The 21,441-nt window shown below is 45.1% G+C and overlaps 1 protein-coding gene across 2 annotated transcripts; it reads right to left on the reverse strand.

The window, feature by feature from the left end:
* Positions 1 to 1,301: 1,301 nt before the first annotated feature.
* Positions 1,302 to 19,096, reverse strand: KCNG1 (potassium voltage-gated channel modifier subfamily G member 1). Of its 2 annotated transcripts, none has more exons than XM_024114325.3 (3): positions 18,979 to 19,096; positions 3,048 to 3,855; positions 1,302 to 2,509 (listed from the first exon to the last, which is right to left on the reverse strand). In XM_024114325.3, the coding sequence occupies exons 2-3, from the start codon at positions 3,807 to 3,809 to the stop codon at positions 1,739 to 1,741; spliced, it is 1,533 nt and encodes a 510-aa protein (XP_023970093.1). In that variant the 5' UTR covers positions 3,810 to 3,855; positions 18,979 to 19,096; the 3' UTR covers positions 1,302 to 1,738. The 2 variants fall into 2 exon arrangements, with proteins under 2 accessions (XP_023970093.1, XP_005314712.1); XM_005314655.4 differs by lacking the exon at positions 18,979 to 19,096 and adding an exon at positions 18,619 to 18,970.
* Between the last annotated feature and the right edge of the window lie 2,345 nt (positions 19,097 to 21,441).

Here is a 21,441-nt window from a genome sequence, read left to right on the forward strand (position 1 = left end):
TTTGATTCCTTTGTTAAAGTTCTGGACTCAGGGCCGGTTCTACCATTAAGGCAAACTAGGCGGTTGCCTAGGGTGCTAAGATTTGGGGGCGCCAAAAAGCGGTGCCCCCAATTTGTTTTACAGCATTCCTACGCCCCCTCTCTGAGCACGCGGTCACCGCTCCACTTTTCCCACCTCCCAGGCTTGCAGCGCCAATCAGCTGTTTGGCGCCGCAAGCCTGGGAGGGAAGGAGAATTAGAGCAGGGGCGGCATGCTCAGGGAGGAGGCAGAGCAGAGGTGAGCTGGGGTGGGGAGCTGCCGCACGGCTCCCGGGGGGGGAAGCTGTCACGGGGGGGGGGGGCACCTCAGGGTGGAAGGGGTGCGGGGAGCTGCCGCAGGGCTGGGGGGGCACAAGGTGGAAGTTTCGCCTAGGGTGCGAAACTTCCTTGCACCGGCCCTGTCTGGACTTTGTTTCTTGAGTTGTCATGTGGCCCAAACCTGCTCTGATTGAAATGAATGGGAGGTTTGTCATTGACTTCTGGGGGAGCCAGATTAGATCAACTTGTTTAAGGACTAGTAAAGTGAAAGATGCAGGATTAAACTTCTTTAGTTGCCTTTAAGTTTCCCAAGATAATTTTTCTTCAGTGCTATGATGCCTACTGTATCAGTGAAGGATTAGCTGAAAGCTTTACACCTTATAGTCTTGAGTCATGGGAGACTGACTTAGTCTCCCATGACTCAATTGATATTATTTCCTTTTTACATCACTGGCAACTTGTAATACTCTTTGCTTTTTTTTAAAGAAGCCAGATGCCATACAGTCAAGGCACAGCATCAACCTGATTAGTAATGCTGCAGCTTCATCTAGAAACAGAGTCTTTTTAATTTCTGTTTTCTATCTGGTGTAAAGGGATAACATTGAAACAGACATCATTACTATGATGTTATCATGCACATTCGGTTTAATTTGCAGCTAGCTATCTCCTTGTCGTCTGTACTGGATGTCAAAAAACTCAAGACCCTCCTACCCATCACTGGCAATATTTTGTTGAACTATATCAGAGCTACAGGATAAGCCCATTTAAGTTTAGAAGCTGCTGAGCGATAAGTATTTACATCTTCAGCACATGCCTGTCCCAAAGCACCCAAAAACCAATAGCTCCTCTTCATTGTTATTGTTATTTTCAGGAAAGGCTCACAAGGCAAATACTATGTTTGTCTGCCCTAAATGACACACACCTTGTTTAATCCTCTCTAAGGACACAATGGGTAATTTACATACTTGGTTAATTCTACTACAGTCAATGGAGGTACACCAGGGATGAATTTAGACTTGAACTTGTTATCTTTATAGTATTTATATACATGACAAAAATAAAGAACTTATTTAATGATCAAAATTAATACCTACATAATGTCTTGGTTGGAAAATGGTACATCACTTTATATTACAAATACAACACAGCCTGTGTCAAGTATGTAATTTTACATTGTTCTCATTTCAGTCAGAGAACTCAAATTCCTAATATCCCACTGCAGGAGCTCATGGGGAAAAACTGTCTTAACTGTACATTTTGTTGAAAAGAAAAAAAAAAGCCTTTAATAATAGGCTTTTAAAACAACATCAGCTTGATTGCTAAAACCCCCTTTCTTGCTATTTGTATAAAGATTTCTTTAAATGCTTCCAAAGCAAATGGTAAGATGGGATATCTGACTGCATAACTTTGCCGAATATCAGATAGTCATGGCAACTTAAATTTCAGTCGTTGTCCCTAGTCTCAGAAGAGATACTGGGAAATAAAATGTCACTCCTTTGTGATGCATTACTTAGCTGAGACTTAGTTTTTAATAAGAATTGTGCTTTCCTGAACATGATTCTTTCCTGCTCTTGCTTCAGCTCAATGTAGGAGCGTGAAAACGTGTGGAAGATGGAGGTGACTGGAAATGCCATGAGGAGAATGCCACTCAGAATGCTGCTTAAAGCCACCACCTGGCCTGGAATGCTTCTGGGAACCATGTCGCCATAGCCTACTGTTGTCATGGTGATTACTGCCCACCAGTAGCACGCAGGGATGCTGGTAAACTCCTGTGAGTCCGCCATCTCATTCTCAATGACATACAAGAGCGGCGCAAAAAGCGCAATGGCTACGCAGAGGAAGAGCAGCAAGAGTCCAAACTCCCGGGTACACCTGCGAGCGGTGAGTCCTAAAGTCTGCAGGCCGAGGGAGTGCCTGGCCAGCCGCATGACATATAGAATCCTCAAGGCACGGAGTATGCGGAGCACCAGACCTACTTTGTCCAGATAGATGTTGCCAGAGGTTGGCTTTTTAAAGCCCACCGAAGTGGTATCTACTAGTAAAGTGATATAATAGGGCAGAATGGCAATAATGTCAATCAGGGTTAATGGTCTCCTCAGAAATACAAATTTGCTCTTTGCCTGAATGAATCTCAACAGGAATTCCAAGGAAAACCACGCCACACAGACAGACTCCACGATGAAAATATTGTAGCACATCTGGGAGCATTCACCCTAGAAGAAAGAGAAGGAGTTTATACTCAGTAAATGAACAGTCACCGTTTTAGTTGGTAAAGTGACAGGAATGATTTTTTTTGGTTTTTTAAACCATAATATTAAATGAATTGAAGCTATATTAAGGGGTAGCCAGTTTGGCAAATCTGCTGAATTACAAACTAAATACAAAATTTACCAGACGCCCAATACTTCTTCCACTGAAGTCAATGGCAAAACTCCCATTGACTTCAGAGGCAGTGAGGTCTGGCTCCAACTTCCCTAGTTTCTATTAGTAGTTATGGTGTTCTTAAGTAGCACAAACAAAGCTTCAAAAATTCATGATATGGCTGTCCAGAATAATGCACATTTACAAAATGTTTTTCTCAGAGAAAAGTGTCATTTACAACTTTCAGTATCTTTATCTACAGACCTTATCCTGCTCGCCCTGAAGACAACTACAAAACTCCCACTTGCTTCAATGGGAGCAGGATTAGGCCCTGTATTTGCTTTACTTTTCCCAGGCAACAATGTTTTACCATCCTGAAAGTCAACTTACTCTCTCCTCCTCCTCTCTTAAGTCGGGCATGGTGCTGATGGATAGATTCACTGCAGTAATGGTCACAAACAATACAGACAAACATGCAAATACTTTCCCAGGAAGCCCAGACTGAGGCCTCTCCACCATGTCTTGTAACTTTTTCATGCACAAGCTGGCTCTTGTCTCCTCCACTGTTTCGCCTGGGTTTTCATTCTCTATGAGGTCATCGTCCTCCCTTTCGTTCATTTCTGTAAACTCCTCCATTTTTTGCAGATACCTCCTCTTGCAGCACCATTCCAGACTGTCCTCCTCAATGCCCCAGTAGAGCAGCTCCTCTTGGAAAGAAAGAGCGCACATCTCTCGCATGAGCCGAAGCTTCCCAACCCGCAAAAATGTCAGGATTGTCCTAAACGCCCCCGGGTTGCGGTCGAAAAAGAATTCATTGCACGTCACATCGTAATCATCGCAAATGTTTAGAATGTCATCAAAATTATTACAAAATTTCAATTGGCCCAAGCGCGTCAGGGGAAACTCATCAAGTGTGGTCCAGGGCAGCAAGTATTTAATGCCCCCTACATTTATGATGATATGATGCTTCCGGTCCTCAGGGTGAATGCTTTTAAAGAGATCCTCTTCAGGGTGAATTAGCTTGGCTCTTTGGTAAAAGACTCCCTTGAGGGTTTCTGTTTCTGGAAAGAACGTGTGGTTGAAGGAGGTATCTGAAGCACAGCTCAGGGCGCTATAGTCATAATCAGAATTTTCTCCTGTTAAAAGAGTCATCTTGGAAGCTAACTTCACATCCCTTAGACACTCCAGCAAGAGTACTCTGGAACAAAGAAAATACAGATGTTTGGTGTTAGTGTAAATGTTTGCCCTCTGGATCTGCAACTTGACTATCTATAGGGCTGCTAAAGAAATCACAGGGAAAGCTTGCAAGTGGCTCTGTATATTTAGCAGAATGCAACTGTAAAAAAGAAGTTATTGCACAGTCACAAAGAGTTCAAGTGTGTGGTGCAGAAAAGGAATTGGAAAAAGGCATTCCTGTTTGTTTACCATAGGTAAAAATCTTCTTAAATACTTTAGTAACAATTAAGTATATACAAAAGAATCCGAAGTTGATAAGGATATTTAGTGAAGTTCATCATAGTCTGTTCAGGCAGTCTTAGATTACTTTCAAGGAAGTCAAATGAAAACAATGTTGACAAAACATTTGCACTGCTATTCAAATATAATGCTCATATGTTGTGTGTAACTGGACATATAAATAGCATGACAGCTTGCTCTCTGGAGCCTTATTCAGAGAAGATAGTTTAATAACTTTATATGAATTTCACACACATCATACACTATTCTTTGGATTCAATAATTTTGTTTGACACTGCTCTCACTGTACTGCTAATCTATTTAATATAGTTGGAGCAAAGGTACCTTTCTCTGTCATTCTAAGAGTCTCCAAAAGGTTCTTATGATATGCTTCTGAAAAAATGAAGGAGCAAATTCTGCTCTCAGTTACACTGGTGTAAATTTGGAGTGACTTTACACAAGGAATGGAGTTATCCTGAGTTCATACCAATATAAAAATTTGGCCCTGAAACCGCTAAACTCTCTCTCTCTCTCTCTCTCTCTGCCTAACTTGCTGCACTGCAACATTCACTTGAATTATTTTAGAAGGTGGCTGTAGCATAGGAGAGGAATATGCCACGCTGGCTCTTGATTTCTTATCTGTATATTCAGCCACATTTAACATGAGTAGCTATTTAATTTGGGGGGGGGGAGTGTTTTCACTGAATAACAATTGAGTGCAATAAATAAATAGTAATCACACTTGCTAGTCACAGGCTCACATAGGGGCAGTAAATATTCCATTTTCCTGCCTTACACAACAATATATTTTTGCTGCATGTGTTTGCGACACTTACTCTCTCTCTTTTAATGGGCGGGGAGGGGAGTAGCAGCTACAGTAGGTTCCATTAGACACAGAACTACTCTTCTCTGGTGTTAAAGATTATGAATGAAGCCATTTATTTTAAAAGCTTGCATACTTCTAGCCAGAAGCACAAGTATCAAGCCGCAGAACAGCTGCATTTCAATCTCAGCATGGTGGGCTGCTCATGCATGTCCAAATTCTCTGTACATAGCAGACTTTAATGTTACCATTATCTCAACTATTCTCTACGCTGAAGTTTAATCCCCCTTCTGGCGCTAACCTTTTCCTGTTTCCTCAGGGCAGATGGACTTGTGTTCTTGGTGGAGTGATACCTTCATGCCTCTGACACCTCTCAGTATAAAAGGAATTCAGCAATCACCTCCCCTTAAAGAGAAGATGGAGGATCCTGGGTAAGGAAAACCTTTGGGGAATACACAAGTATAGCCAAAACTTAATTCAACTCCTGATAGAGTCACAGCACTCTTTCCTGGCCTGAGGTAAGCAAAGAGGGCTTTGTCATCTTGTTTGTATCATGGAGCAGGATCTCCACTGCTGCTCCTCCATGCTCCATGAACACAACTGACAGGAAAGGTGCCAAAAACTCCTATACGTTCAACTTTCCCTGCCTTATTACACAAACTCTCACTCACAAAACTGAGCTCTAAGTTGTTCTGTTTTTGCCAGGAACATACACGCATGGCAATGCCCAAGGCAAGAGAAATGCAATTCTAAAAAATCTTTGAATCTGAAACGTGGAGAGCAAACAAAGGGCCAAATCCACTGGTCCTTAGGCAAGGTTCTAATGGATTTCAGTAAGTGTCTTGCCTGAATAAAGACAGAGTAATGGGCTATTGATTCACATGTCATATTTTCTGCAGAACACAAAATGTAATCCTATGTAAAAAGACATGCTCCGGGAAATTCCAGCCAATAGTGAGATTATTAGTGAAGCTTCATGACAAGTGATGGTTCTCTGCCATTAAAGCTGCAGAGTTCAGATAAGCTAATAAATCCTGTATAGAATGATAGCTGTGCCTCTAAAGTTTGCACCTGCAAAGAACAGAGGTCAAGGGGAGCAAATTTAGAGGCGATTTTTCATAGATTGGCTCCAAGGGTAGGTTGGTGTTAGCTTTTAGTTCTCAGAGAAGTGCTTTTACTAACAACCAAACTTGCACTTACCCTGAGATATAGTCCTACCTTATAAAGCATTCCCATTGACTTTACAGCTAGTCTTCTCGTAAAGTACTCCTGAGATGTTGTTCTCTGTGAGAATGATGCCCTGGGGAATTCAGGCTATAGCCTCGGCTGAGATGTGGGAGACCCTGTAAGATGCTGAACTGACACCCACACCCCCTCCTTCAGTGTTCCCCGGTGTTCTGTTGCAAAAAAATGGTTTATTCTTACCAACTTGACTGTGTCTATTGTGGGGTTGGGCCAAAGTGAATGCTGATACGTTTACAGTTCCTGGAAATTGTGAACAACCAGGAGAGGAGTTAAATTAACCATTTTCCCTTCTGCTATATCAGATGTTGTGGGTTAATAACAGCTTATGCCCTGAATTGCAGCCAGAAAAAAAAATGAGGAGGCAGCTCATCTCTGTAATTGGTTTGATCTCCCAGTACATCCACTGATACAACATGAGGAAATGGGAGAAAAAATGTAAATGTTATGTGTGTATCAGGCTTCCACTGTAACCCACAGGCACCAACTGTGAAATCATTAAGCCATAAAAATGCGTTCTTTCATTGCCTTCCCACCTCTGTCTCTGTACGTGTGCAAGACGACGGGCCAAATTAATCCCTGATGTAACCGACTGACTGGGGCTATAAAACGTGGCCGTTGGCTACCCTTTTCCTGTAACGAGTGGTTGAGAAGCCTAGACAGTACAACTAGATGCTACAATGTGAAACTGTCAATAATAGTCAGGAAATGTGAAACTGTCAACATCCAGGATGGAGCTTGTGAATGCAGAAGACAGAACATTTTGGCCACAGGGCCAAGTCTCTGGCACTCCTTACTGGGGAAGACCAGAATGGCCACATATTCCATAACCTTCAAAATGAGGTTTAAAACTCACTCCTTCAACTTGGTATTCCTGGAAATGTGGCAGAACATGGCGAAGAAGGGTGAAAAAAGGGAGGAAAATGAGGCGAGAGAGTAGAAGAAAATCAAAGCTAATATACAAGCCCACAGTCCCTGAGTGGTTGAAGCAGGAAGGAAAATGAAACAGTGCAGTGTTAGACTGTGCTGTCTGTATTATTCCTGGGGAGGCGCCCCTATACTCTGGTGATAGGATTGCCAGGAGACCAAGATGGTCAGGAGAAAGATGACCAACTGCAGGTTTCTGTTGCTGAAAAACTCATCAGCATCAGCAATCAGCAAATTCTATTCACCTCCCAAGGAACTATAAGCCAGTACTAGGACTGTGCTTTTGCTTAAAAGATAGATAAATTCAGCCCTTGTACTTATGTAAAGTTTCCATTCAGCAACTTGACTGACTTCTATGCCCTTCTCAAAGAACATGTTGTTAGTTTGAAAAATAAAAATGTTCTCTGGTTACAAGGAAGCTGCAGCAAAACTCAATAAGGACCAAGTTCATCCTTGGGCTGCAATGGATTTATACCAAGAATGAACGTATCCCATTTCAGCCCAACCCAAATAGTGTATAAAAGCAATAAGGTACAACCATATTTTTATGACACACAACAGACCAAGAACCAAGCAAAACTACCATGATAGCAAATCAGCCTTGTACCAGTTTCACAAAAGCACCATAAAACATCAATTTCAATTAAGAGATGTTTTAAGTCAGACACTGCATCTGAACATTAACCCATTAGACAAACTAGTCAGTCCATATCAGTAATTATTCTGGGTGCTGAGAAAGGTCAAGCTCTAAACGGATGCGTTTGCATTAGCCTGCTCTATGGAAACAGCTCTGGGTAATGCACAGTGATAAAAATCCACTGGCTCCTTTCATTGCCTTTGAGACAACACTCTCTCTGCTCTGAGTGGACTGGGGCTTGGGAAATGTGGGTCCTGTTCCTGGCTGTGCTGCTGGCCTTTTGTGTGACCCTGGGCAAGTCACTTGTCTCTGTGGCTCTCTTCCCTCTCACCCTTTTCTGTCATGTCTATTTAGCTTGCAAGCTCACTGGGGCAGAGGTTGTCTCTCACTGTGTTTGTACAGTGCCTAGCACAATGAAAGCCGTGATCTTGTTTGTGACCTCTACATGTTACTGTTATACAAGTAATACATAATAAGAAATATTCTAGTGTGTGTGGAGGGGGAAATATCCTTGGTTAACTTCTTTAGGTTGCAAGTGTGTGTGTGTGTGTGTGTGTATGTGTATGTGTGTGAGAGAGAGAGAGAAACAGACAGAGACAGACACAACCTCTTCAGAAATATCTCATGCTCAGTTTGTGTGTTCTTATCTATTATGTTCAGTGAGTAAACCAAGTTAGAAATCCATTTGATTGCTCTGATTATCCCCACAATTGAGGGAGGCTGTCAGACTAATTAAGTTAGGGGGAAGGGATTATTAAGGATGCCCTTCTAAAGCAAACAGAAACAACTAGTTACTTGTTAAAACTCCAGTTCCAATTTTTTCTGAATGTCCTCTGCAGCATTTTGATTTCTGCAGTGCATCTCTGATGTAATCAGAAATCCTGCAAGAAGCCTTGCTACTGTTCTGTTGCAGAGACAAGTCAAAGTTGTGCCTGGATGATAACAACAGCGCTAGGGGGACATAGATCCCTATAAAGCCTATAAAGTATCTGAATAGTTCCCCAGACTTCGGTCCCAAGTCTGGTTCCTAGTACTTCTTACATTTGCTGCTGTTTACCATTTCCTCTGGCAAAACATGTTCCAATGCAGTGCGACTACTTATATAATTACCTCTCCAAAAAAGGCTCTGCCATAAGTTTTCCTGCCATTTAAAAATTATTCCTGTTATACTTTTCCAAATGGGGAAAAAAAAGTTGCACATGCTTCTCGGGCTGTATTACAAATCCAGCTTGTTATTCTCCAGTCCCTGAAGCTCATCTATCCACCATATGGTGCTCACACTATAACACCTGTCTGAGGGGACCATGCTGAAATACTCCAGACTGCACTGACACAACTACTCATGTAGTGACAGGGTACTCAAACTTCTACTCTACTTACAAACACAGTCTAAACATTGCAACCTAAGGAAGTTCCCCAAGCATATGTTTTCCCCACTATACTAATTGTTATTATTTCTCATCAAAACAAGACTTGTAATAGTTTATGACATTAAAATCATATTAATAAATATATCCTATGAAAATAAATGAGCACATATCTGCTGCTCTGTTTGATTTGGTAAGCAGTTATACTTAAGGCAAGGGCATGTTATGTTATGCCAACCCACAAACTAAATGCTGACTTTCCTTTTATTTGAGCATGTTATTGAGACTAATGCTTCTGTTAATAAACAATCAAAAGAGAAGCAACTTTGCCAAAAAAGAATCCCTATCTTCCTAGGATTATAACTGATAACTTGCTCCCTTATTTCCACATAGATTTTTCATTGTAAGCAATTTTAAATGAGATACAGTTGTTGAGTCTGAACTTTTGATGAGCTTAAACTTAACCCAGACTTGATGTCTCTGTCTGAACTTTTAATCAAAGCTCTGACCTGCGAACTACTCATGACACCCCCCCTCCCCTTAAGTAGCCATCTCCCCTTATCTCTTTCTGAATGTACATTTTAACCTGTTTTATCCTGTAAAATCTTGTTTGATTATACATGACCATTATAATCTGTTAATCACTTTGTTTACTTCTGTGTATAAATATTGATGCTCACCCCTAATAAACTTGCCACACTTACTCTGAAGCCTTTCAAGCTAAGGATAGTGTGAGCCCGTTGATCAACGAATTGGTGTCTGGTCTCTGACAAATTGTAAGCCCATACCAACTCCGCACGAACTCGGGTGCTGGAGAGGTGAGTGAGGACTTGCTTTTTTACCTAACAATTTGGGGGCTCGTCCAGGATATCCTTCTGGTGCGGTGCCTCTGTCCAGTGGTCAGACCACTCATATACGAATTGGCAGGCGCCACGGGAGATTTCTCCCAGCCAATTCAATATTGAGAGGTCGTGTACTGGACAGCAGGGTAAACGCCAGTTGGAGGGCTCCTGTCAGACACCATGGGTCAAGGGACTAGCGTGCCTCTTGAGAGTCCGTTGGGGATTGTAAATAAGTTATGGAACGAAGGGAAACTCCCAGTACAGACAGGAATGTCTAGGAGAAAGTTGTACACACTGTGTGTAAGGAATTGGACTGGGTATACCGCGGTATTGGCCGACCCAGAGATGAGGTGGCCTTCGTATGGCTCTTTCGAACAGGCTGCCTTAAGAGGAGTAAGGAGCCAGATCGAAAAAGACCATCCGGGACAGTTATGTTACTGGTTTTGTTGGGACACAGCAGCAGAGCTGTGGAAATCTTTAAAAATTATGGCAGTCAGGTATTCTCCCGAGAGTGAACCCCCTCCATGTTATTTCGATGAAGGGTGTAAACCACGGCGTGTTTTGACTCGTCAGTTGGTCCCCACTGCCCCTGCCCCTATTCCTCCGCAGGGGGACTCTCTCCAGGGCGCAGAGGGGAATCTGCAGGACTCCAGGTCGGAATCTCTGCAGAGGGATAAGGGGGAAATGGAAGGGCACACCTCGGGAGGAATAATTACTAGGCAAATGATCAAGCAGATGCAGCAGGTTGCATACACCTCCCCTAAAAATAGCCCAAAGGCTGCCTCTGCCAAACCTTTTGTAAGTAATAAAGGTAAAAGTAAAGTACTGCCTTTACAGGTGCACGACCAACCTTTTGTGGGCAATAATGGCCAGTTACAACATACTAATGTTGTGGAATATAAAGGATGGCTAGAATGGGACTTGAAAGAATGGGGACGGTTGTCAGGGTCCTTTGGGAAAAATCCCCGAAAGATCACAGAACTTTTAGAAAGATTGTTTTCAAGTCATAATCCTACTTATATGGATGTAGATCAGTTGTTAAGTAAAGTTTTGACCGGAGAGGAACGTAGTAAATTGTGGATGGCAGAAAGGACATGGGGGGATAGCGATGCGGTTAATATTACTTGGATGGATAGGCGGGATCAAGCTGCTGGCTGGAATCCCCTAGACTGGAGTCAGCCAAGGCTGATTCAGCTGCGAACAAATCGAGAGCGATTGTTAAAAAGACTCAAAGAAATGGCTCGCCGCTCGCCTAATCAGGCTAAGTTCATGCAGATTCGGCAGGAATCTGATGAGCCACCCAGAAAGTTCTGGTCGAGGCTATTGGAGGGGGCCCGAATGTTCACTCAAATGGATCCTGAAAAAGAAGCAGACCACCCTACTCTTATTTCGTTTTTTGTGAATCAGTCAGTGCCCCCTGTAAGGGATTATTTCTTAAAGTTTCGCCCTGGTTGGGGAGGTGAGTCAGTCACTTCAGTGTTGGACGTAGCTGATTTTGCATGGGAAAAAGAAAGGGAAAGTAGTAAAAAAAAAGAAAAAAAGGAAGATTATAAGTTGATGGCTTTAGCTTTTCACGGCGGTGTTCAAGGCAGAGGCCGTGGCCGTGGCAGGGGATTTCAGGGTGCTCGGGGAAGAGGGTCCTGGCAACCCCAGCCACCAGGAAATTGTTTTCAGTGCGGACAGCCCGGTCACTTTAAACGTGAATGCCCCTGGGGACGCCCAGAGGGTCTGGTTGCATCCGCAGATACTTACACCAGGGACGAATACACCCCTGCACCACCAGCTCAGCCCGTTCCCCAGGCCTGGATCAACTACGGGCAACAGCAGCAGCTGCAGCAAACTCAGCCTCCTCAATGACGGTACCCCGGGGGCGAAGGCAAACAATGTAATGGTCTTATTTCCTTAATGTCTTTAGCTGGCTCCTTCCTCACTTTCTCCCCTCCCAGCAAAGAGCCTCGTCTAACCCTTTCAGTCCAGGGACTGCCTGTCTCCTTCCTCATTGATACTGGAGCTACTTTCTCTCTTTTAAATCATGCCCCCTCTCCCTGGCTATCCTCTGAGGTTAAAACTGCAACTGGGGTGGAGGGCAACCCACAGTCTCTGGGACTCACTTTGCCTCTAAATGTTATTTATGCTAATAAATGTTTTTCTCACCGTTTTCTTTTTTCCCCAGCTTGTCCGATCCCTTTGATGGGCCGGGATTTACTCTGTAAGCTTGAGGCTACTTTAACCTGCACTCCTGAAGGGGTAGGATTATTGATGACAGTGTTAGGAGATTCGGCCCCAACTCAGGGTAATTGGGAAACCCCCCCTCTCTCCCCTGACCTCACTGACTTGCCTTTAACCCTCTGGGGAATTTCTAACACTGATGTTGGCCTGCTCCTTTCAGCAGAGCCAGTAAGGATTCAAGTGAAGCCCTCCTTAACCCCCCCGTCAGTCCCTCAATACCCCCTGTCGTTGGAAGCCCGGGAGGGCATCCGCCCCATTATCGAGGGATTCATTGCACAAAAGCTAGTCCGCCCTCAGCGCACTCCCTGTAACACCCCTATACTGCCTGTCAAAAAGCCTCCTAAAAAGGACGGAGACCCTATTCGTTGGCGCTTTGTACAGGATCTACGGGTTGTTAATCAGTATGTGGTCCCTCTTCATGCAGTAGTTCCTGATCCAGCTACTATCATCAGTCAAATCCCCTGGGATGCTAAGTGGTTCACTGTTATTAACTTAAAATCAGCTTTTTTCAGCATTCCTGTGCACCCAGACTCTCAGTATCTCTTTGGTTTCACCTGGGAGGGACAAAGTTATGTCTGGCAACGACTTCCTCAAGGCTACAAAAACAGCCCCACGATTTTCAGCCAATGCCTCCGCCACGACTTGGAAGGCTTCACCAGTCCACAGGGATCCACGTTAGTCCTATACGTAGATGACATCCTATTAGGTAATCGCAAAAAAGCTGCCCTCCGCATCGATGGTAAGGCACTTTTATTATACCTACACACCAGAGGCCACAAGGTAGACCCTAACAAAATTCAGTGGGTCTCACAAAAGGTCCAATATCTGGGCTTCCTATTAACCCCAGAGGGAAGACAAATGGACCCAGTCCGCATAAAGACTATCCAAAACTGCCCTCTGCCAAACACCAAGAAACAACTTCAAGGTTTCTTAGGATTAATTGGCTTCTGTCGCCCCTGGTTACCGTCCTGCGGGGAGTTAAGCAAGCCGCTCCACCGACTCACTGCTAACCTTGCTCCTGACCCTTTGCAGTGGTCCCCGGACACAATCCAAGCCTTTCAGTTACTCAAGGACAGTGTGGCCTCCTCCATGTCTCTCCGCCCCCCCCAATTACAGCAAACCCTTTCACCTTTTTGTCCACGAGAGGGGCGAAATTGCTAGTGGCGTCCTTACCCAGCTAAGCGGGCCCCACCATTTCCCGCTTGCTTTTTACTCTCAGCAGATCGACCCTGTCGCTCAGGGAACCCCATCCTGCACCAGGACTCTGGCAGCAGCTGCCCTGCTGATCACAAAGGCAAAAAGCCTGACCCTGGGTCATTTTACCACAGTTTGGACCTCTCATGCCTTGTCAGCCCTTCTGCGTAGGGGCACAACCCAAGTCTTTTCGGCCCATCGCCAGCAACAGCTAGAGGCCGAACTCTTGAAAGACACTAACCTAATTTTTAAAAGGTGTGGGCCCCTTAATCCAGCTACCTTGCTTCCTGACCTGCCAGTCCTCCAGAATCAGCACGACTGTGTGAAAGTAGTTTATAGCATCTTACAGATAAGGGACAACCTGTTTAACGTGCCACTGAACAACCCTAATTGCATCCTCTTCTCGGACGGAAGCTCCTTCTATGTTAATGGCAAGCGTTTCACCGGTTATGCAGTCACCTCTAAATGGGACATTCAAGAGGCCGCCTCACTGCCAGGCAACTGGGGAGCCCAAGCCGCCAAACTCTATGCCCTGGCCCGAGCTTGCCAGTTGGCCGCTGGTAAGACCGTTACCATTTTTACTGATAGCAAGTATGCTTTTAAAGTTGTGCATTGTCACATCCACCTCTGGAAGTTTCAAGGTTTCCAGACAGCTGCCGGTAAACCCATTCAGCACCTCCCCCTCATCCACAAGCTTTTGGACGCCCTCCAAGAACCCTCGGTCCTGGCTGTAGTTCACTGCCGGGCCCATACTAAAAATAATAGCCCCGTCACCCGTGGAAATGCCCTGGCTAACGCTTCCGCCAAAACGGCTGCCGTCTTACCCTTAGCCATGCCCATGTTGGCTATTGCAGCCTCCTCCTTTACTCCACCGTACCCCGTACCAGTACCCGCTGCTAAACTACAGTCGTAAAAGAGCCTCGGAGCCACTCTGGTCAAAGGGACCTGGCTTATGCCGAATGGCCGAGCCTGCCTCCCTCGCTCCACATACCCTGTGGCAGTTCGCTGGCACCATGATAAGGGGGGTCACTACGGCACGCACGCCCTTGTGAACACCATCGCTCGCTTTTGGTATGCTCCAGGCATTCAACCCTACTGCCTATCAATAGTAAAAGCATGCAGCACATGTCAGCGTAATGGACCTGCTCCGCCTCTTAAAAAAATTAAGGGTAAAAAACCTCCGCCTGCTGCTCCATTTCAACATCTTCAAATTAACTTTGCAAATATGCCAAAGGCTTTTAAAAAAAAGCACCTCCTTGTTTTGGTTTGCCCTCTAACTTCCTGGGTCAAAGCTTTTCCTACTGCTAATTGTACTGCTGCCACAGTGGCAAAAATTCTCCTTAAAAACATTGTACCCCGTTTTGGCATCCCTCTCGTGCTTAACTCAAATCGCGGACCTCACTTTACTGGTCATGTCCTTGGCTGTTTAAAACAAGGACTGGGCATTTCACACTCCTTTCATACACCCTACCACCCTCAGTCTAGCGGAAAAGTTAAGCGTATAAATAGAAAGCTTAAGTTTACATTGGCTAAATACTGTCAGAAAACAGAATTAAAGTGGCCTCAGGTACTTCCCTTGGTCCTGTTTCACCTTCGTACTCGCCCAACCCGTGTATTGGAATTATCCCCCTTTAAACTGCTCTATGAACACCCCCCTTTCAAAGGCGGGGCGCTACCACGTGCTAATGTTTCACTATTGGGAGGGGATCATATGACCGCGTGCCAGTTTCTCTCCCTACAGGCTCGCCTCCGTACCCTTTGGAAAACCTCGCAGTTTTCCCAGACCGTGCCGCTGAAAGAACAAATCCACCCGTTCCAACCAGGGGACTTCGTCTGGGCCAAAAAGTTCATTCGTGGCGACACCCTCCAGCCAAGGTTTACTGAACCCCACCAGGTTCTTTTAACAACCCAGACTGCAGTGTTCCTGGAAGGACGCAAATCCTGGATCCACCACTCCCACGTCAAGCCAGCCGTAGTGGACCACAGTGACGAACCAGCAGCTCTTGCCACCACTGAGGACACTGCCTCCGACCAGTGGACCAGCTTACCTCTTTCAGACATTAGACTTAAATTAACTCGGAAAAAATAAGAGAACCTTTTATTCTAACAACTGTATGTTTTTTATTATGCCTTTTTAGTTTATTTTCTGCTTATAAAGATAATGCTTTTATTAGATATTCCCACAAGGTTAAAACTCGTATTTTAGAAAATAGAAGTAATTGCTGGGTATGTACTCAATTTCCAGTAAATGCAGAACAGGGACTCCCCTTCACACCCATTCCCCTGACCACTGCTAATATAACTTGGATGCCACTGGCTAGAGTAAAAAATCCAGTCCAACACAATCTTACATGGGACAAAACAGGAGTGCCAATTAACAGATATCTCAGGGTAACCAATCAGACAGGATCACTGTGTTTTGTTAAAGAAAAGGGGTCAACTTTTGTGGGAACAAGTAAATGCAACATGTATTTTAATGGCACCGCCTTTAGTAAAAATCTTGGCTTCAAGCCTTGCGCATCCCACTTATCCCACATGTGGATCCCTCACCCCAATCCAACTTTTCCATGGGTGGGCAGGCCTTCAGAGTCAGCTTTTAAGAAGCCCTGCTCAAATCACAAGGGTGTCCAACTAATTGCTAAGGAACGTACGATTGCCTTCTACAACTGCTCAAGCAGTACTACACTGCCCTTTAAAAACACCACTACCAAATTGTGCCTCTGCAGTTCGCACAATAACCCCTCTGCATTACCAGGGAAACAGTGGTCCAACGGGTGGTGGTTTACCTCCTACTTTGAAAAATAAAATACCCGAAACGCTTTGTATGAAACATACTGGGTGTGCGGGCCCAAAGCTTATTACTTTCTCTCCCCTGATTGGGCAGGGTCATGTTATTTGGCATGGCTAACACCGCCTTCTCGCATCTCCCTCACTCCCCCTCATTTTCCCCACGTTCGTAACATCCGTGAAACCTTCAGAGATATTAATATCCGTGATGGTTTGTCGTGGCAGCGGTGGGCTGGTCTCATTAGCTTAAGGGGTGGTGTCATCCGTCTACAGGAACTACTAAAATCTTTAACCAATAAAACTGCGACCCTATTTAAAAATCAGGCTGGCAAAATGTCCCAGCTGCGCCAGTTAGCTTTGCAAAACCAAATGGCTTTAGACATAATGTTAGCAGCCCAGGGAGGAACTTGCGCCCTCATAAATAAAAAATGCTGTGTTTTTGTAAATAACACCTACTCTGACACTTTTCAACGTACCAAACATCTAAGGGAAATAGCTAAAAACTACTCTTCTGGCCAGCCACCTTATGATTGGTGGGAAGCCTTATGAAATTGGCTGCCTGGATTTGGGTGGGTTAAAAAACTCTTGTTGGGTATTGTTGGGGCCATAGTAATCCTTATAATACTGTGTTGCTGTATTCAGTGTGTCCCCTCCCTCATAGACTCATGTGGGTCAGTTTATTCTTTTCCTACTTCAGCCAAGGGCCTTACTCTCTTCGAGTTGGCCCAGGCTAAAATTGCCAAGCGGCCCTTGGCTCCTTAAAATGGGGTGTAGCTTTTGGTAAATAGTTATCCCAAAGCTACAAATGGAGGAATGTTGAGTCTGAACTTTTGATGAGCTTAAACTTAACCCAGACTTGATGTCTCTGTCTGAACTTTTAATCAAAGCTCTGACCTGCGAACTACTCATGACACCCCCCCTCCCCTTAAGTAGCCATCTCCCCTTATCTCTTTCTGAATGTACATTTTAACCTGTTTTATCCTGTAAAATCTTGTTTGATTATACATGACCATTATAATCTGTTAATCACTTTGTTTACTTCTGTGTATAAATATTGATGCTCACCCCTAATAAACTTGCCACACTTACTCTAAAGCCTTTCAAGCTAAGGATAGTGTGAGCCCGTTGATCAACAAATTGGTGTCTGGTCTCTAACAAATTGTAAGCCCATACCAACTCCGCACGAACTCGGGTGCTAAAAAGGTAAGTAAGAACTTGCTTTTTTACCTAACACAGTCAATAGAAATTATAGTAAATTTTAAGCACGTTTTAACAAGTAAATGTAGATTTCTGCATCTGAAGAAGTGAGGTTTTTTACCTATGAAAGCTTATGCCCAAATAAATCTGTTAGTCTTTAAAGTGCCACCGGCCTCCTTGTTGTTTTTGAGATTTGTAGTGTGTTTATATATATAAACGTTTAGTACACCTTTTGCCACTGAAATTAAAAGTGAACACTGTTTACTAACAGTACATATAGTAGCTTTCCCCCCAGTACAATCCTTTCCGATTGATAAATAAGACTGAAGCAGACTACTTGTGAAGAATAGCTTTTAAGACAGTAAACACAAAACAAAGTCATTACATGAGCAGGATGAAACAGAAAACTTAAAATAATTTAAATGAATTGGATAAAGGACAATCAGAGCCCAGACAACGGGCACACGACTCTGAAAGTCAGCGAATCGCACTGCACACACAGACAACGTAGAGAGAGGGAACGGGACACGGAGAAGGACACAAAGAATGGAAGCGGATGTAAATAGAAAGCCATGTCTAGCTGATGGATTAGCCGAGGCGGCTGTCGGCGAGGCACTCAGACAGGAGGGAAGGAAACAGAAAATAGGCTGGAGAGCAGCGGAAAGTTCAGGAGCGCCCGGCACTTTCGCTACCTGGATAAGCCACTTTAATGAGCTAAAGGACCATTATTTTAGTTCCAGGGTAGGGAACGGAGGCCGGGCGAAGGGGCAGGATTCCTTCCGTTCAATCCCTGCTGTGGGCTAAAACCTGTTGCTTGAACGTGATGTGTACGAGTCTGAAATCATCACCCGAATCCGCATCCTTGCGGGGAAACAATCAAAGCCTACAGCCACGGGGCAGCTCCCGGAGCTTGCCGGCCGGGCGGGTGGCTCTTGGCCCACGAGTGTTGGTGACCCGGGGACTGGAGTGAGCGGGAAAAGCAGCTGGGTGCCCTCGGATCTCTTTTTGTCCCCACTGACAAACGGCCTGAAAGGGAGCGACCCGGGGAGGGGGGACTCGCACTCAACGCTCCTCCAAGGAGCCGCAGCCCGGGCGCCTCCAGGCAGGGCTCCGGCCCCGGCTGCTCCTCGCGAGGGAGGAAAGTTCGCTAGAAACTTGCCCGGGAAGTTCCCGGACGCGGCTGGGCAGGGAGCCGGGGAGCGCAGCGCAGCGGAGCGGGAGAGGGGCGCCGGGCTGGGCAGGGGAACCGGGACGCTCTTACTGTGCGGTGGCGGCTCCGGCTGGCTGGGTCCTTCCCCCGAGGAGCTGGGCGGGCGTGGAGGAGCCGGGCAGCGGCAGCAGGAGCCGCGAGCGCGGCGGCTGGGGAGGGAGCCTGAGCTGCACTGAGCAGGGCAGAGGCACCGCGCCCTGAGCGCAGGCGGCGGGGCTGGGGCTGCGCCCACAGGACGCTCCCTGCTCCAGTCCCTTTGACGGAGAGGGACAGAGTCATGGTAACCGTGGCTCGCAACCGGCGGCTGCCGCAGCACCCAGGGCCGCCAGGGAGCCACCGGAACGCTCCGGAGAGTCGGGCAGCCCGCAACACCCGCAAGCGACAGGCGCGCACCCGGCACATGCAACCTACCGCAGACACTAGCCCCACGCACGGGCCACCGGCACGTGCACACCCCGCGCATGCAACAGGCCGCCGCACACTCTGCAGGCTTGCACACCCCCACACGGGCAACATGCAGTACACACACAAACACACACACACACCTGTGAACATGAATTGACTAGGACAAGCCTACCTGAATCCAGCTCAGGTTCAACATGGACATAGGCAATATAGGCCCACATGTGCAGCAGGCACTGACATACACCCATAGTGCACACACTACACACAAGAATCCACCCAACAGTGCATCCACCGGGCACACAAACACACATTGCTTACCTGCACGCATACCTATATTGCACAAAAATACGCCTATACCCATTGTAAACACCCAGGAGGGATGCACACACTCCGTGTATTATTTATTTGTCTAGTACACCAGCGTTGTGGTAGGTATTTTACACACCACTATGAAGACAAGTTTTGGCCCATTCTAAATAAACGTGTGTATGCGGATTGGAAATACGTGCACACAACACGCATGTTCCCTGTGCACACACAAGCGCGTACATAGTCCATGTGCAGCACATTTGCACACACCTCATCATCATGTTAAAACTGCAGAGAAATTGGCCGACCTACCTTCTGAGAATGTGTATTTTGCAGATATTTTTTACAGAGACTTTCAGTTTTTACCTTACCCACATGCCTCTGAGGATCTGACCTGACTGGGAGTGAAGGGAGGAGCTGAGCATATCTTTCCACAGAAGCAGTTTGTTCGCTATGTACATGAGATACTTTGCACCTTCTGCACCAAACTATTTCTGGAGGGCAGGTGGCTGCCCAGAAGTGTATTAGATTGTTACAGGGATGAGGAATGTCAGGCTGTTCTCCAAGGAAAATGCAGGTCCCACTCAGCTGAAACCTCAAAGGCCTCAGGCTTTCGGTGCTAAATTGACGGCAACATTTCATCGTCTCTTCTGCAAAGCCTCGTCTGCGTGGTTCTGGATACGGAAAAGCTCGCACTGTGCCCTGCAGTTGGACCGTTGGGCCGCGTGGTGTCGCTGCACTGCTGTTTGCTTAACAGGATAACCTCAAATTGATACATTTTTGTGAAGTTGCGGGAGACAGCCGGTGACACATTGATTGTATCAAACAATACTATTGATAATAAACCCTTGGTTCCATCCCCCATTCTGTGCCAAGTCACCTGAATGTTATTTAAAAATAATCAGAACAAAGGACAATTAAAAACATAAACCACATCATATAAACCCACATAAACCAATAAAAACTAAATAAATATTAATAAATTTTATTCCTATAGCAAGTCACATAATGCTATTAAAACTAATGATCTAAACTAAAGTTTTGAAAAATACATGACTCACCATCATTGCTATATTTCTCACGAAAGATGTATGGTCTAGCAAGTAGGTAAGAATCCTTGTACCGTATATACAGATTCATTTGTATGGATTTAATCTTGATTTTAAAAGACTCTGTCTTTATGTTAAATGTTGGTTAGGTAGTTAGGGAACTGGACTGAAGAGTTAGTGGATCTGGGGTCAGTCCCCAGCTCTGCCACAGACATGTTGTGTGAGTTTGGACAAAACACTTAATCTCTCTGTGCCTCAGTTTCCATCTGTAATGGAGATATAACTGCTTCTTTTTGTCCACCATCTGTTTTTCTTGTCTGTTTAGGCCTCAATCCTGCGAAGAGACCCATGCAGGCATACCCTTGGACCCATGTGGAACTACTTGCAGGACTGGGGCCTTAAAATGTAAGCTGCCTAGGGGCAGGGACCATCTCTTACTATGAGTATTATGTACTGTGCCATACACAGTGGGGCTGTGATCTCTAGTGAGGCCTCTAGTTCCTACTCTAATACAGATAAATATTAATATTAAAAAAATCTCAGTTACAATTGTTTTAAAATATCTCCTTTTTTAAACTAAAGTGGAGTGGTACTGAAGTTCAGAAGTCTGTGGACACAGCAATATAGATATACTTAACCTCTTACTCAACATTTATTAACCAGCAGCTGTGCAGAGGCCTGAGAGCCAGGAATCTTGGATTCTATATCTGACTTTGCAAGTCACTTACAATGTGACTTTTAGGAAGTCTCAACTTCCCTGTCTCCCAGTTTTTCCATTGATAAAATGGAGGTTACTACTGACCACACTGATGTTTGTAAAGTGTTTGGAATTCCTTGGGTGAAATATGCTAGGTAATTAAAAGTATTATTAATTATGATGTGAAAGTAAACAAACTGCAGCTATCCCTTTAGGAAGAGACATAATAGCATGACACAGGGGGTGAATTCAGTACATAAGAACATAAGCACAGCTATACTGGGTCAGACCAAAGGTCCATCTAGCCCAGTATAATCCACATTATGATTTTTTTAATTCTCTGTGTAGAAACCTGCATGGAACTTGGAGGGAGGAGCACAGATTACAGGAGGGAAGAATTTGGAGGAGGCACCA

This window comes from Chrysemys picta, chromosome 13, assembly GCF_011386835.1.
Source record: "Chrysemys picta bellii isolate R12L10 chromosome 13, ASM1138683v2, whole genome shotgun sequence".
NCBI lineage: Eukaryota > Metazoa > Chordata > Testudines > Emydidae > Chrysemys > Chrysemys picta.

Bases quoted from the DNA above. Each gene is read 5' to 3' on its own strand.
- KCNG1 (XM_024114325.3), bottom strand. From the start codon at position 3,809: ATGACTCTTTTAACAGGAGAAAATTCTGATTATGACTATAGCGCCCTG. The intron at 2,510-3,047 runs GTAAGTTGACTT...TCTTTCTTCTAG, and splicing joins TAAGAGAGGAGGAGGAGAGA to GGTGAATGCTCCCAGATGTG.